General features: G+C 32.3%; 2 protein-coding genes across 2 annotated transcripts; one reads left to right on the forward strand and one right to left on the reverse strand.

Annotated features, from left to right (window-relative positions):
- LOC124457203 (protein arginine N-methyltransferase 1-like) lies at positions 1-4,273 on the forward strand. The gene is made up of 4 exons (XM_047007484.1): positions 1-119; positions 3,497-3,647; positions 3,951-4,132; positions 4,190-4,273. The coding sequence occupies exons 1-4, from the start codon at positions 30-32 to the stop codon at positions 4,271-4,273; spliced, it is 507 nt and encodes a 168-aa protein (XP_046863440.1). The 5' UTR covers positions 1-29.
- Positions 4,274-5,638: 1,365 nt separating this feature from the next.
- LOC124458084 (techylectin-5B-like) lies at positions 5,639-14,864 on the reverse strand. The gene is made up of 6 exons (XM_047008181.1): positions 14,698-14,864; positions 14,209-14,435; positions 13,985-14,120; positions 9,561-9,944; positions 6,924-7,194; positions 5,639-5,775 (listed from the first exon to the last, which is right to left on the reverse strand). Exons 1-6 carry the CDS (start codon positions 14,807-14,809, stop codon positions 5,688-5,690), a joined length of 1,218 nt encoding a protein of 405 aa, XP_046864137.1. The 5' UTR covers positions 14,810-14,864; the 3' UTR covers positions 5,639-5,687.
- Between the last annotated feature and the right edge of the window lie 1,082 nt (positions 14,865-15,946).

The raw sequence follows: 15,946 nt of genomic DNA on the forward strand, positions 1-15,946 counted from the left end.
CAGGGTGGGATAATGTGTATGGCTTTGATATGAGCTGCATTCGTGAGGTGGCCATTACTGAGCCTCTTGTTGACGTTGTCGAAGCAAAACAGATTGTAACAAACTCGTGTCTTCTCAAAGTAAGTCATTTTTTCTTCATTTGCGTCTTCCAAACTTTGCAAAAATAGGTACGTAGTGTGTACAAGAATGTAGCCTTGACCAGAGTTACAGTACACGGAGCGAACAGTCGTCAATAGCCCCTCTACTTGGTGTTGTATTTTTCTTTAAATAAATTAATGGCTGCCGCAAGCCACCTTAACATTCATATTGGTTAGATCATGCATTTTACTTTGTAGTGTGTACAAACAATTACATGGGACAGCAATGGGCTCGCCCGTTTCTGTTGTAGTTGCTGAAATTGTAATGCAATCTATAGAGGAACGGGCGCTCACGACTTACAAACATGCACTACCTTTTTGGTTTCGCTACGTAGATGACACAATCACAGCACTACATGCAGACGAGATTGATGACTTTCATACTCACATCAACAAACAGAACAGCCAAAGATGTCGAAGAAACATTACCAAAGATGTCGAAGAAAACGGAACTCTTCCTTTTCTCGACTGTTTGGTAAAACGAGACAATCAAAAACTACGAGCAACAGTTTATCGCAAGCCAGCACATACTGACCGATTACTAGACCAATCATCTTACAACTCTACATCACACAAAGCCACCACAATCAGAACATTAACAAGACGTGCACAAACCATATGTGATTCACCAGACGCTCTACAAAACGAAAACAACTATCTCAAACGTGTTTTTTGACAAAAACAATTATAACTCTGACTTTATCAAACGCAACACTTACAAACCCAACGAACCCAACGAAACGAACAACTCAGTGACAACAGCAACAATACCTTACATCAAAGGTACGTCTGAGACTATCTCGCGTATCTTACTACCATACAACATACCTGTCGCACATAAACCAATTACAACGTTACGACAAGTACTAACGAACATAAAGGACAAAGAACAACCCAACGAACGACAAGGTGCAGTTTACAAAATAAACTGCTCCGACTGCCACGCCTCCTATATCGGGGAAACTGGCAGGAACTTAAACATAACACTTATTGAACACAAACGAGCTACTAAGAAACAAGACAAAACTAATCACATTGCCGAACATCACCGAATCACAAATCACAACATTGACTGGGACTCGGCAAAATGCATTACTTACAGTACTGACTATAGACAACGGCTTACATTAGAAAGTTGGTATACCAACTTGGAACAAACCCCCCTGAACAGATCACAGCAATTACCGGCACCTTACAAACGACTTATTCACAATACAAACAAACAATCAACTAAAAACATTTCACTTCACACTAATTCACAATGACAATACACAATTGACACCCACACATTACAACTAAAAACATCACAACTAAAAATAAAATATTTCACTTCACACTAATTCACAATGACAATACACATTTCCTGTACACACAATACAATGACGTAAAGACCAGATAGCAAATACGGCTAACCTGACGTTTACTCCTCATTTGACTCTGAAGATGACTACCGCTAAGGTTGTCGAAACGTCAGTCAACAACAACAAAAACAGTCCTTCTCAGGACTTTATTAACCTGGGCGATCATCATTTACAAACAGATAAGGGCTTTGCCATATTGAATTAAAACGATTTTTTTAAATAAATATTACATCCTATTTGTCTAACAATCGTGTAGTGAATAGACACGTCGTTCTTTCATCAGGATAACACTGTATCAAGTTTATTGTATCTTTACATGTTTGTAAATGATGATCGTCCAGGTTGAGAAAGTCCTGAGAAGGACTGTTTTTGTTGTTGTTGACTGACGTTTCGACAACCTTAGCGGTAGTCATCTACAGATTTACAAACATGTAACGATACTCCCGGGTTCAAACCATTTACTTTATTGTATCTTTTTGCCCAAACGACATATATTTCACGTCTGTAATCACCAGTTAAACATATAAATGAATGATATTTTCAGCTGCAAAGTTTTGACAAAAGTCACTAAAACAACGTGAGGATAATGCGCTCTAAAGCACAGATAACTATAGAACGACATAAGCATTGACTATACTAAACAAAACAATACTATTTGTCATCGTTCGAATATGAGACTATCACCGAGGACTCGGTTGAGTATATCACGACGTACAGACAGACTCTCACTCAAACACTTTCTTAGGTATAGCATAGTAGTTAGCCGCGCATACGCAGTGGCTACCCTCAAAAACGGGTGATTTGTTCAAATACTTTTTATGATTTTAATTTCATGCTTTTCATTGATTTTAATGTGAGGGCGGATGCGCCTTTCAGCAGTTTAGTAATCTTAAAGTGTCCCTGTTAGTAAAATGGATGCTGCGTTTTATAAAACCAATGGTTAAAATGAGTTATGAAGTTCTAAAACAAAATTTAAATGGGAGCTTTAGATTTTGCGCTGTCTTTGCTGAATTTGGATTTTAAAGTAGTAAAAAATCAGAAAAATGCGCAAATGAGACTGGGGCGATTTTCTGAAATTAACGTCACAATAGGAACTTTTCGTTTTAATGACGATGGAAGTTTTATTCTTTGAGGCTATTTTATTTAAATCCATTTAAATGATATCCTTCCATTGAAAATGATGACGTCATCGTGAATTAATTGGAAAATGACGTCACCACAGTACGGAAACAAACAGTGTTCCCACTGTATGGATATTTTTTGGATAGCGCATATCTTAATGCGCATGTGATTAGCGTAGTGGCAGCCAGTGAATTGAATTTTCTGACCAATAGGAGGGCTTAGATAACTAGACGCAGTCAGTAATCTAATTAAATATACAGCACCAAGTTGCACAATGGAGTGAGACTACTTGCGACCATTAGGAAAATAATTGTCTACACAAATAATAAAGAAATATTTTATTCATTTAGTAATAGTTGCACATAACGTAGTTGCACATCAGTAACCCTCACATCATGACTTTTCTAACATTCAAAATTTTGACTTCATTTCATGTGTTTACCGATATATCTGAAGGTAGCCTTCCAGTTATATTTAGTTCAATGCTTAACATACTTACAATTACGAAAATGTTTAAAAAACTTTTACTTCTCAAAAACAAGTTCAATTTAAAATTAAATCATTGTTTTCGCAATTTAAGTTTAGAACTTTGCTAATGACAAAAAGTCTCATTTCCTGATAGCTGCACTTGAATAACATTCGAAGTTTTATAAAAATCAGTAAACCGTTTTCAACGAAGCATACGAGCTAATCGTCATCGCCTGTTTCATCTTCATTGTTGACTCGTTTGCCAGTTCAAAAAAATAAATTATAGAAATTGAAGGCTGTTAGCGAAGGGAAAAGTTTTATGGAGTTAAAAAAAAAAAATTATCATGCATGGATTGGTTTATTGAAGAAAAAAGTTAGCGTTTTGGATTTGTTTTTCATTTCTTTTAGGAGATTAATATTGAAACGGTACAAAAAGAAGATCTCGAGTTCGATGTTTCTTATCAGTTGTTCTCCCAACGTGATGATTACATCCAGGCTCTTGTATCGTATTTTACCATAGAGTTTACACATTGTCATAAAAGAACAGGGTTTTCAACAGGTACTTATCCTCATTTTTGACATGGGAAAATTACAAAGTACTCTTGGCAGAGACTGAGGTTTGATTATTTCGATAACTATGCTATAAGATACTGAAGTTTTAAAAACTTTGATATAACGAGGAGTTTGATTTTCAGCTGGTACTAAACGCTGTGGTTTTTTTTAATAAAATTTGAAATTTAGACAACTTCTCGTGAAAAAAATTTTGTTTATGTTGACTTTCGTACCATGTTAGAAAATTTCATTGCTCAATACTTACGTATTTGTCTCATGACACATATGATTTTGATTTTGTATTTCCCAGGTCCTGAAGCAAGATATACTCATTGGAAACAGACGGTGTTTTACCTCAATGATTATTTGACCGTTAAACACAGTGAAAAAATCGAAGGAACTTTTGCATTGAAACAAAACTCTAGAAATAATGTAAATGACTTTATTTTATTGTCACCAAACTTATGTACTTGTACAATACTTAATTGTCTCGTTTTCTTTCGTATACTATAAGCAAGACTAAAAGTTTTGTTTTTTCATTTTGTTTAGCGGGATCTTGATTTTAAAATTTCAATTGCGTTTGATGGCGAGTTGAGCTCAGTGAAAGAAGAAACGCAATACAAAATGAGATAATGACATAAGACTTTACGTCAGCCAATGAAGAAAAGATCTTTTTGAAGAAAGAACGGCTCATCTGTCCAGTCCTTGCCATCTTTATAAACTTGCAACTTTTATGTTATATATAACTGGTATAACCAAACTTTTTGTTACATATTAATGGAATAATCGTTTTCTTTACGTTTCTTACGCCCATTTTTCACCATGCATGGCAAAGACTCCTGTAGAGAATAGGCTCGTGACCAGTTTGGTGTGGTAATTTGACTCATTAATCATTTGAATTTTTGCGTTGTTAATGCTTTAACCTTTCCGCATAACTATATGGTGCAAAAAACATGTACTTTTAAGAGGCGTTTTACGAGGTAATCCATATTAATTTGTTGGAAATATCGACCACAATATCCATTTCGTTTTATTTCTTTACTTAATGTAAATATTTATATTAGACAAACGTTGTGCGAGATAATTAAAAACGGCTTAACTATTTATGCTTTTATTTCATTGAAACACGATAGAACGCAGTTGTGTAACCTGCATTATAGTTTCTTATGTAGGTATTTCCGTGTTCACTCTTCCAAAACAATAAAAGAAAATAGTTGTATTAATTTGTAGTATACATAGCACATATCCATATTGGTTTTAATATACAATACCAAACACTGCATTGCACCATATAATAAATTAAATACACTAAAAAAAGTGTATTTAATTTATTATATGGTGCAATGCAGTGTTTGGTATTGTATATTAATGAAGGCTGTCTTGCGATAAAAAAAGCTTTGTTTAATTCATTTATATTCAAATAACAGCATGAAATATCATTAAAAGCACTAAATTTCCGACATTGCATTATGCTATTATGTCTTGCAATTATTATTGGAGTATAGCAGTTTGTTATTTCTGATTGTTATAAAATGAGAAACATTTAATTAAAAAGATAGATAGACTCTCTCCTAAAGATCTTCTCACCATGCATAAACCCTCTTTGTGCAGGTGCGCTGAACTTGGTTTTCAAAATTACTTGTTCCGATTAGTTTATCCGATTGTGTTGAGCCTAAAATAGAGCCTTTGATTTTGGCAAAACAATTTCGTGGTTTTACACTGAATTCGGTCAAACTAAAGGTTCTAATCTCAATTTTGAAGTGGGATCAATGTTTGAAGAAGCAATTTTGTTTTCACTTTGCCAAACATGTACTCATTGCTCTAACTAGAAACAAATCGTGAAATTATAAAAACTTTGGCCTGTCTCAAATCAAACGATAATAAAGTCAAAATGGGAAATTTAAATAGTATGTTAAGATTTTTTCATATCCTTACAAAATTTAATTTCCTGTGATGTGTGAATATATAATTATTGTAATGTTGATTTCAAGGAACAAGAATATAAAAATAAATTTAGAGTAACAAAATGTACAAGGTGCGTTTTAAACTATAACATAAAATAATACCAAACCATTTGCCATGTTTCTTCCACAAACTGTCCTTGTACTCCTGGGCATGTGACCTGTATAGCCTGTCTAGACGGTGAAAGTAAAGCAAATAGAGTGTTGTGTACAAAGATCAAGTCAACAATTATATTCAATGACAGAATTCCATATTTTGTTACTTCCATTTTCCTTTGTAAAATCATTCATCAGTAAGCGCAATATTGCGCCAATTTTTGACTGACCATTATCAATGTACGTTAACTATTAAATTTACCAATAACACTTTAAAACTCGCAGACTTAATATAAATGTCAACATTTCAAAACTTTTCTTCAAGATAAATAAAGATCCGAAATTTAAAGGAATTTCCATTTAATGCCATAAGTTGTCATTATTTGAAATAACTGTCTACTTTATATATCAGTAAATAATTTCTACTTCTGTTCTAGTATAAAACATTAGGGAAGCTCATTGCATCACATTTTTAAAGACATAGTACTATGTAGAGTTAAAGCCATCTTAATAAAATTGTAAGCAACGACAAATTATTTAACAAATAACCCTTGTATGGTACACTGTTTAAAATACACGAATAAATTGAGACTTGTCAAGACAGTTCTAAAACGGCCAGAGAATGTCTAAGATAAAAAGAATAACCAAGATAATAAGCAATGGTCAAGACAGCAACAGTTATGAAGATAATAAAAATTTCTCATAAGTTAGTGTAAATCAGTAAGTGCTAAGTTATTTTATAAGGAGAACATTATCAATGAGTATCATAACGGTCTTGCAAATAATAATTTAACTAAGAATCCGATGTAAAGTTCAGCCAATAATACTCCACTAAAAGCACTTCGCTACTTCCAGATTTACATTACATTCTTGGAAGACGTTTTTTATGTTCTGCATGCAATTTTTACTACAGGTAAATTATGATGTTTAATAAAAAAATTAAAGTATTTGCATGAAACATACAAAAACAAGCTTTTTACCGTCCACATACAACAACTAATAATTTTTATAATAACTTGCACTCAAACATTGTAAGGTATGCCAATCTATTAATTATTAATTTAACGATAAAGTTAATATTCAAAATGAAACCTTTCAAGCGGAATATATTTTGCACATCATTAAGTTCTGAGCATTTATTCATGCGTGAATTCTAGTTCTATTTTGTATACATGCATTAATTTTTAATTACAGAAAAAAAGAAGAAAATAAATGAAAGTTCTCACTTCTTAAGTGGAAAATTACGAGGTCGTATTTTCATGGAAGTGGATTTTAAGGAGTAGTAATGGCCTTTCCACGCATGCCAATTGATACCATCAGCATATGAGGAGTGTTGACCATAATGATAGATCCCGTTTAAATTAGAACGGTGACAACTTTCATACCACCATGCGCCCTTATACAAGCTTGCACAATTGCCAGAGCTTTTATCGTTGTCAGAATCTTTTGTCGAAAATGCCATTCCTTTATGGATAGTGAACGAATCACCAGCTGTTCCTAAGTATGTGCACAGAATAATTCAGGTCATTATAAAGATTAAGTTGAGTCTAAATGTATATTTCTTATGCAAAACACATGTTGAAAAGCATTTTACAATGTCTGATACAAATAGACAATCATTTTAAGCATGGGCGGATCTAGGATTTTTCAAACATCAGTCATAAAACGTCGGAGGCACTCCACACCTGGGGGGTCTGAGGCATTCTCCCCAGAGAAATTTTAAATTTCAGAGACTTGAAAATGCCAATTTCAGCGTTTTAGTGTAATACAAAATGCATTTTGTGGGCATCGTTTTTGCGTAAAAACAACACATTTTGCTTAGGTTTCTTTAAAAAAAATATGAAGTGAACAAAACTTGAATGTTTTGCCAAATATTTAGGCTCATTATCATGCTAAATGTATGGCTGATTAGCAAGTCTAGGAATGTAAAATTTCCGTTACAATAATGCTATTCCAAAAAAGATATTGTCTTTAAAATTTTTTACCAATTTGCCAGGCATAGGCCTCCCTAAGACCCCCATTCAAACCTCTATGTAATGAGTTAAGTTACAATTTTGTTACTACAAGGGACAGTTCATAGATATAGAAAAGCTCAGACTTCAAACCATGCAAGTTTATTGTAACCCTTTACCCATCTCCACATACAGTGCCAGCAAATTCACCTTTTGAGAAAAAACTCAATATGTTTATCTGCCAAAGATTAAGCAAAAATTATCAGAGTGAAAATTTTGCAATTAAGGACAGCTTAATGCCATTAATGCTTATTAGGCATTTCACTAGACTATTATCTTCTGTAAGTATATGCAAGGTGTGCTATATAGCAATCACTAGTAGCATTGTATTTGCAAATACAAACAGAATGTAACCAACATGTCTTTAATTATATAATTACATGAATGTTAAAATTGGTTCATGTTTTATGCTAACTGGTTATGATAAACGTCTTTTCATATGATCAAAGATAGTTTAAATGTAAATCTGAAATACTTTAGTTTAGAAATTGTAATGATTGTCAGAAAAATTTCCTAGTGATCATGAAAAATACTTTGCTGTTTTGCCAAATTTCAAGGTTTATCTGCATACACAGGAAGACATTTTTAATTTATAGAAAATGTTTTCATACATCGATAGCCCTTTGTAATTTATGGTAAACAATCTGGTATGAGCCGTAGATTAACACAGTTTTCCTTTACTTACGATTTTGGATGTAAATTTTTTTTGATAAATCAGAAAACACTGTTGGCTTGCTTTTGAACATCAATGACTGAAATTTTGCTCGCGAGATCGTCTTTGCTAAGCATTTAAAATTTATACATAAATTTTTCACACTATTAAAAAAATTCACAGTTTGGACAAGAGCATCCATGTCAATAAATGAATTTGCAAAATACTGCCATAAATTCCATCTCATCGTAGTTTAGTTTCTATTATGCTTTAAAAAAATTACTATGAAACCATCAAACATTCAATTCAGACAGTGAGCTTGACTATGTTAGTTCAGCTGGCTAGCAATCGAAATCGGTCAACCCAATCACAGTAAGACAAAAATTTAAACGAACCAATTACACGATGGAAATTGGATTCACTTATAGGTCCGGCCACCCCGCTTATCAGTCGAGATTATTCCATATAGTTCACTTATCTGGCTATTGACCAATGGAATGGCTTAAATAAGCGTTCTTGAACTACGTTATCGGTCGAACCAGTCGAGCCATCCCGCTTATCAGTCAGCCAGTTAATATAATTCTAGATATGTTTTTATCTACTGATCTGGTTACTAAGGGGGTATTTGTGTAAGTTTTCATACATAATACAGAATTTTGACGATGAAATCCAAATGATTACAGAACGAAAATTTAATGATCAAAGAAAATTGTAATCATTAAATTTGATGAATAATTTTTAACTATAAACATGTGTCGCGTGACTGATTTGACATACCCTAGATCCGCCTCTGATTTTAAAGTATAGTTTACTAGTTACTATGGGAGTGAATTTACCAAATTGTATTTTGATTTGTAAAGTCAAAAAATGTAAATTGTTTATGTAACATTGTTGAAAGCCCTATAGTTTTTTTAAAAGATTAACACTTGACAATATTGCTTTTGTTTAAATGGTATGGAGATAATTTTTAGCCTTGTCACTTAATCCAAAAGTTTCTGATCAACTAAAAAATAATTAAAATTTTCGCAATATTACAGGCAAAATCAATTAAAGTGTTGAATGATAAACTGAAAACAACAAAATAGTTAAAAGTCTGGAGAAAATATATACTTTAGGAAGCCTCTGTCATTTTTAAAATTCACAAAATTTTTTTTTTCTTAATTTCACTCGGCTACTGGATAACTATCAGCATTTTGTACCTGAATATGTTCCAAGGTTCAACTTGTATTTCTGCCTTTCACTTGCAACATAAACGAAATCATATTCGGCGTATTTCTTGTTTCCTTTAGTATCTTCCAGGTCAATGCGAAGTTTGTTTTGCGTTCTAGATGTCAGTCTGTTTATTTTATCTAATCCAAGCCAAAACTCTGATGTTAGATTTCCAAAGCCATTTTTGTAATCTTGCCATCCTCTGTAGAAATCAACACTACCATCAAGACGACGTTGAAATACGGTCCAGCCACCTCCAGATGTGTTCATGTCACACCATACATTAAAACTGCCTCGATTGTCAGGATCAATCTTGTAGATTCCGCTATCTCTTTTGCCATTTTTGTAAAGATCTGCGCAATCGACATTTTTTGCTAGGAAAAAAGCATATTCACTATTTAAGAAAATTAACATGTTTTTCTTTTTCGCACGTTAAATGCATTCAAAACATGAAAAAAGCAATTTTTGTTGGTCACATGAATGCGAATTTCATTCAACTGCCTAGCAGTTTAAAGCTGCTCATAAGATTAATATCGAAGCTCTGTGAAAACGAGGATTGGTTTGGATTAAAAATTGACCATTGTATTTTAAAGAACATTTAGAGTAACCCTTTCAGAGGATTTTTGTTCCTTGAAGCTTGCAAGATGTTTTATGATGTCTGAGGCTTTTGAATATAATAACTCAAAATTTTTGAAATTTTATGAATGTTCGTTAAGTCTTAGTAAGGTTAAGTGAACGACTTTTGGCTTTAAAAACAAGAATTTTATTTTTTATAGACATTATTTCTGCTGATCTTTAGTTGCAATTTACTTTTTTGTCAATTAAGCGAATAAGCATTACAATAAACTGGTTTCGAGTTTAATAAATCTTTCTTTAGTTGAGGATAAGCTTGCAGAATAAACGTTTGTGGATGTTTTACATTTATTATAATATTTTAAAAAATGCTGTAAGTCATTTGGTGTTTTAAAAATGATCTTATGTGCAGTTAAAGAAAAAGCAAATAATTAGCTGTAAGACCTGGTTTCAATTTTTTTTTAATTGCTATTACACATACTTAATTGTAACAAAAATTCATTGATCGTGTCGACTATTACAGAAATAATTATAAGACTTTGTAGTTAATTAACACTTTAAGTAAAAAGTTTAGAATTAAAGGTGCAAATTTTCTCTTGCAAAGAATGTTTGTTTTATGTACATTTAATGTTAGTATTGAAAAAAATTAGTCCTCATTTGGGGGGGGGGGAGGGAGGGATACGATTTGTTGTAGGTTTTCATCATAGCCGCTTAGGGGTATAGATGTTATAAAATTTAATATTATAATAACTTTATTTATATGCTTTTTTTAATTTTTAACTTTAATAACAAGTTTTATAATTATTTTATTTAGAATATGACTGTATAAACATAATTTTTCATGTTTGAAGTTTTAAAAACATAGTTACAATAAAATAATGTGGAGAATCATGTCTATTTACAAAGGTACTGAAAAAAACGTTTTTTCGTTCTGACGTAATACAAATAAGCTTGCCATTAAACTGACGCCAAATTTGTAAAATTAATATTACCAAATTGTACCTCAATGCATTGCAGTAAAACCTTTCAATTTAGCCAAGTGGTTAGGTTTTGTGGCCAAACAACTATGCGGGCTTTATTCTTATTCGTTCGTTAGTCTTAATCATAATAGCAAACAAAGAAAGAGCAAAGGTTATATGCATGAAATAATAAATATATGAATGAAGCTAATACATTTAATGGTAAAATCAAAGACCCATACCAATGCCACTACTTCTTATCAGATGTGTGTAAAAAGCTATTAAAATTATGCAATAGTGACTGCCTTAGTTCATTTCAATAAACTTGTTGGTAGTGTTGGTATCCACTTTACACTTGGCAACCTTGCGGCAGTGTACAATAGTAGTAATAGCAGTTTCTTATGGTCGTCACTCCTCCATGTGTGTCTCATGAAGCGAGCTTGTGTCTCATCAAGCCAGAAGAGCTTGAAGGTGTGGTTCCGAGAGTTCGAAATCGAAGTTCGGAGACCGGGTTTGGATCATTCTTAGTTTTCCTTAAGTGAAGTACTTAAGCTCTTGCACGACTACAACGTGATGATCCAGGAGCAGGGGAGTGTACACTTATTTACAGTGAATTCAGCAAAATCGGATGTTAGGGTGCCAGGAAATACTTTAACTAATTCCTCCACGCCAGAATCCTGATACAAAATTGTGCAATTTTCTTCAATAAAATAACTTTGGACAATGATTTTTGTGTACTTTCAATAAAATAAAAATTGAACTTACAGCAGATGATGTGGAGGAGTTACACCCACTTAAAAAAGATTGGACAGTTAAAGCACTTAGTTCTAAAATGATAACATGAGGTTTTTCATCTGACAGAGTCCCTAAATAATCCTAACTAATTCATGTGGTAGAAAATTATTCACAAGTAAACGTATGCTTAAAATTGTTTGAAGAGCAAAATTTATCAACACATCCAAAGTTTTGGTTACGACTTACTAAGAAAATATGATATTTAACTTTCTAGTAAATTGTTAAAAATATAAGAACATGAAGTACTTTCATGAATAAGGAACTTGTCTAGGCTATTTCTGACAAAGGTGGCTCATATGACTACATTTTAAGCATAATGACTTTATCTAAAGCTTGTGTTGCCTCCTCTGAGTGACTGACCATAATATTAATTCCATTTGATACATGCATCATTAAGCACTATAAGCTTAATTGAGTGATTTTTATCATATATAGCAAGTAACTATGTCAGAAACTGACCTTACTGTTGCACAAGGCAATAGTCAATATGTCATTTTCATTCGGCGGAAATGGAAATTTGAAAAATTCACAAGATTATGCTCTTCCACGTTATTCTAATTTTGCTTGTTCACTTGCACCAAAAAGCGTTCACACGTTTATTCAGCTTCGAAATCTCGAAGGAAATACCTTTTTGAAGATTAAAAAAACTGAAACTATCTCTTAGTTGATACAGAATATATCACGACTGATAAGTAGAATATGCAATGGAAAGTGCTAGTTCCCTTCATTCCACCTTCAATGACCGCAGTTTTTGAGTAGTTCACTATTGAAATATGAATAATTTGATGCCTTTCGCAATCGATTAACGCAATTTTGATAACGTAATTTCAGAGATACTTGATGTTGAATACGACATAAGGTTCAGGTTCTGCAGTTTTACAAACATTTTTAAATGAAGTTTCGCTAAAATCCTCTGTTCAGGCAAGCTTCGACCAGAAAGATATGGATGGCTTTACCAGTGTTTCGAGCAAGAAATTTAAAGTTTTCAAACTGGAATAAAATGAAAATATGCCCTTAAACTCATTTAAAATATTGCACACTATTTCTCCTTTAGGAAGAACATTTTTTTGAATAATCTGGAACGTGTTGTCTCCATTTTTACGGCAACGCGTTACGGGGTAAAGCGGACATTTGTTTTAGTTCTGAGCACCATATTTTCTTAAATTCTTTGATCCATTAATTTTTTGGTAATAATTTATGCTGAAAAAGATGCAAAACATGGCAGACAACAAACTATGGAATGTTACGCAAAAAATAATTGTTCTAATTCTAGATTATATGCTTCGTGAAAACTTACAAATAGACAACTATAAAATATTCAGGCGTTATGGGTTAACAGTGTGTTCACGGCTATGTGTTTGCATTTAAACTATAATGAGAGAAAGGGGAGAGATGTAGTGTTTAACTTAATCTGTGTATACTAATGGTATGCATGCATCCAAGTTGGTCAAGGGAAGAAAAAGATAAGGAAGGAAAAAGATATAGATTGAGGAGAGCATAAAAAATTTAACAAGAAAGAACAATAGTCATGAATCCTTATATAGTTAACAAAAATAAAAACAGATAAAATGCTTTAGGATACTTTTGCTTTTCTTGGGTTTTCTTCAAGCGAGGGCTTAAACGTAGCAAGTTTTAATGAGGATATTTATGGTTGTGTCATTGAATGACGTAAACGTCAACTATGTTTACTATTCATTAAAGATACACTAAATGTTGACTGCCGACACTAAAAAAAGAACAAACACTGACTTTTGGAGTTTTCGATTCATTTTCTTTGTTTATTCCCAAAAAATTGTCACTTTTTCCCCATGTGGAGGGAATACTTAAGTTCCTCACATGGAGACTATAATCCCCATGGACTCATCTGACGCCACTCCTAACTCAAAGCATGATAATTAGGCACTTTACTACCTACTCTACTGTACATATTATAGTGTCGTTTTAATTGTATGCATTTGCAATTTTATTGTTTTAAGTTAAATGTTTTCGTCATGTTTTCATTGTAAAGTGAAAACTTATCAGGGAAGGCAAAAAGGTAGCAAAAATCTAAACAAATTTTACTGTTTCCCATATCCTAACAAGCTTACCTAGTTTTATTGAACAATATTTTCCTGTAAAGCCAAAAGGACATTGACATCTGTAAGGATCAGAACCAGGTCCGTCTCTCAAGTCAACAGTCGTTATTCCTCCATTTTCACACACTTTTTCTTTGTTGTATGGTATCTTTAAAAGTAAAATGGGTAATTAATCAAAACAAGTAGCCCTGTATATTAAAATAACTTAAAACCGCTAGTATAATATTCCTTCGTACCTTTCTTTGTGGATTTAACAATTCATAGAAACTCCACTTGTTATCTGTGCAATGTTCATAATTCAGTGGACGTGTGTGGGTTAATTGGCAAGTTATGTCCCTTTTCGCTATATCTTCACAAAAGTTAAAACCAACACAGAACGGCTCTTGTAAACATTTTAATGCACATGAATCTACCGATGCGAAAAATGTTTCAAACAAAACATTTTCTTTTAATGGACATGTCTCTAAAAGTAATGGCGAAGTAAAAACATTTTTTAAAAACAAAATTTAAGATAGCTATAGATTAGATGACAAGATGCACTTTGATAGTTTTCTCGTGAATCAAAATGATCAAGGGATTGAAAGTATTTTTCTTGCTCTCAACTTAAATCATGTACATGAAAGGTGTATTAAAATATACGAAAAATATCTGTGAATTATAAAATTGAAAGATAAATTTCAAAATTATGGCTTCAAATTAAGTTATCACACTTTGCTGAAACTAACCTTTTTTCAGCAAACGCAACATGGATTTTTCAGTAATACCACAACATACTTCAAAAGCAAGTGTGATTATATATGTAGTAATTTGAAAATTCAGTGACAGAGAGGAAAACATATTTAAAAGTTGATAATATAGCACAACTTTGCGATTGTAAAATAAATGTAACTTCAAAGAAAATGATGCATAGTCTATGCATGCATTTATTTATATACTGTCACAAACGTTTTTAATTAAAATTTGTTTGAACAGCTGAAAAAAGTTTATATTGTTTCTCTAAATCATGAATGTATAAATTCAAGAATATGGCCAAGTTTTTGACTGATTTTCAAATAAATCAACCGTGTGATCTCATGTTCTGTAACAAATTCAATGGGAAAGAATGAAATTAAATTTTTATCGTTTCACTCTTTCTTGATTTTATGAAGTTCCCCAATAAATTATTAATCTCCGAGCGTGTTCTAAAATACATTGTTTTTCTTGCAATTTTGAAAATAAGAATTTTATTTTAAGCTGTGATCAAGATTATTTGGTAATTTCGTTATTTCTAATGTATAGTAAGAGAGGCAACACATAAACAATTTAATCATCTTCCTCTAAATGTTACAAATTATTTGTTTGTCAAAGCGATACAAAGAGAAATACGATTTTTAAACGATTTTAATATATTTTGAAGTTTTACTGGGTAACTTGTATAATTTTTCAGTTACATATGGCAATAAGGGATGATTTTATTAAGAGACAGTCTAGATATGTATCTTTTAATGTCAGGAAAAATTTAGTTGTAACAGCGGTATAATATAACTATCCAACGAGGATAACCACGTAACGTCGGCGTCATGTTTATTTATTTATTTCTTTAAATGTAGATAATAAATAAACTTAACGAGGGTCCCTACAGTTACTTAGCAGGGGACTGGAGAAAATTTGCATGCACATATTGTGCTCATGTCAAGTTGGCTTTTTTCATAAACGCTTGGCCGTGTTGCTTTATTGAAGGTTCTTCCTTCGGGAAATTTTGTTAAAAGTTTCTGTGGATGTTTATCATAAAAAAAAATTTTATATACGCGAAAAAAGAACAGAATCTAAAAAAAATTTTTCATAAAGCTGAAATTCTTAAATATCACAAAAAAATATTTATAGAATTCCTCAAATGTTGAACATAATGTTTCTTGAATGATTCACAATCTTCACACAAAAAATTAGAAAAATTAACCGAAAACAAGTTACGGTAACTCCTTCTAAAACTAGACG

This window comes from Xenia sp. Carnegie-2017, unplaced genomic scaffold (assembly GCF_021976095.1).
Source record: "Xenia sp. Carnegie-2017 unplaced genomic scaffold, XeniaSp_v1 HiC_scaffold_6, whole genome shotgun sequence".
NCBI classification, from domain to species: Eukaryota; Metazoa; Cnidaria; class Anthozoa; order Malacalcyonacea; family Xeniidae; genus Xenia; species Xenia sp. Carnegie-2017.

Coding starts and splice junctions, on each gene's coding strand:
- LOC124458084 (XM_047008181.1), bottom strand. CDS start 14,809: ATGTTTTCCTCTCTGTCACTGAATTTTCAAATTACTACATATATAATC. Junction 14,121..14,208: donor TGTTAAATCCACAAAGAAAG/GTACGAAGGAAT, acceptor TTACTTTTAAAG/ATACCATACAACAAAGAAAA. Junction 9,945..13,984: donor ATATTGTTCAATAAAACTAG/GTAAGCTTGTTA, acceptor CTTTTTTCCTAG/CAAAAAATGTCGATTGCGCA.
- LOC124457203 (XM_047007484.1), top strand. CDS start 30: ATGAGCTGCATTCGTGAGGTGGCCATTACTGAGCCTCTTGTTGACGTT. Junction 120..3,496: donor CAAACTCGTGTCTTCTCAAA/GTAAGTCATTTT, acceptor CATTTCTTTTAG/GAGATTAATATTGAAACGGT. Junction 4,133..4,189: donor GTACAATACTTAATTGTCTC/GTTTTCTTTCGT, acceptor CATTTTGTTTAG/CGGGATCTTGATTTTAAAAT.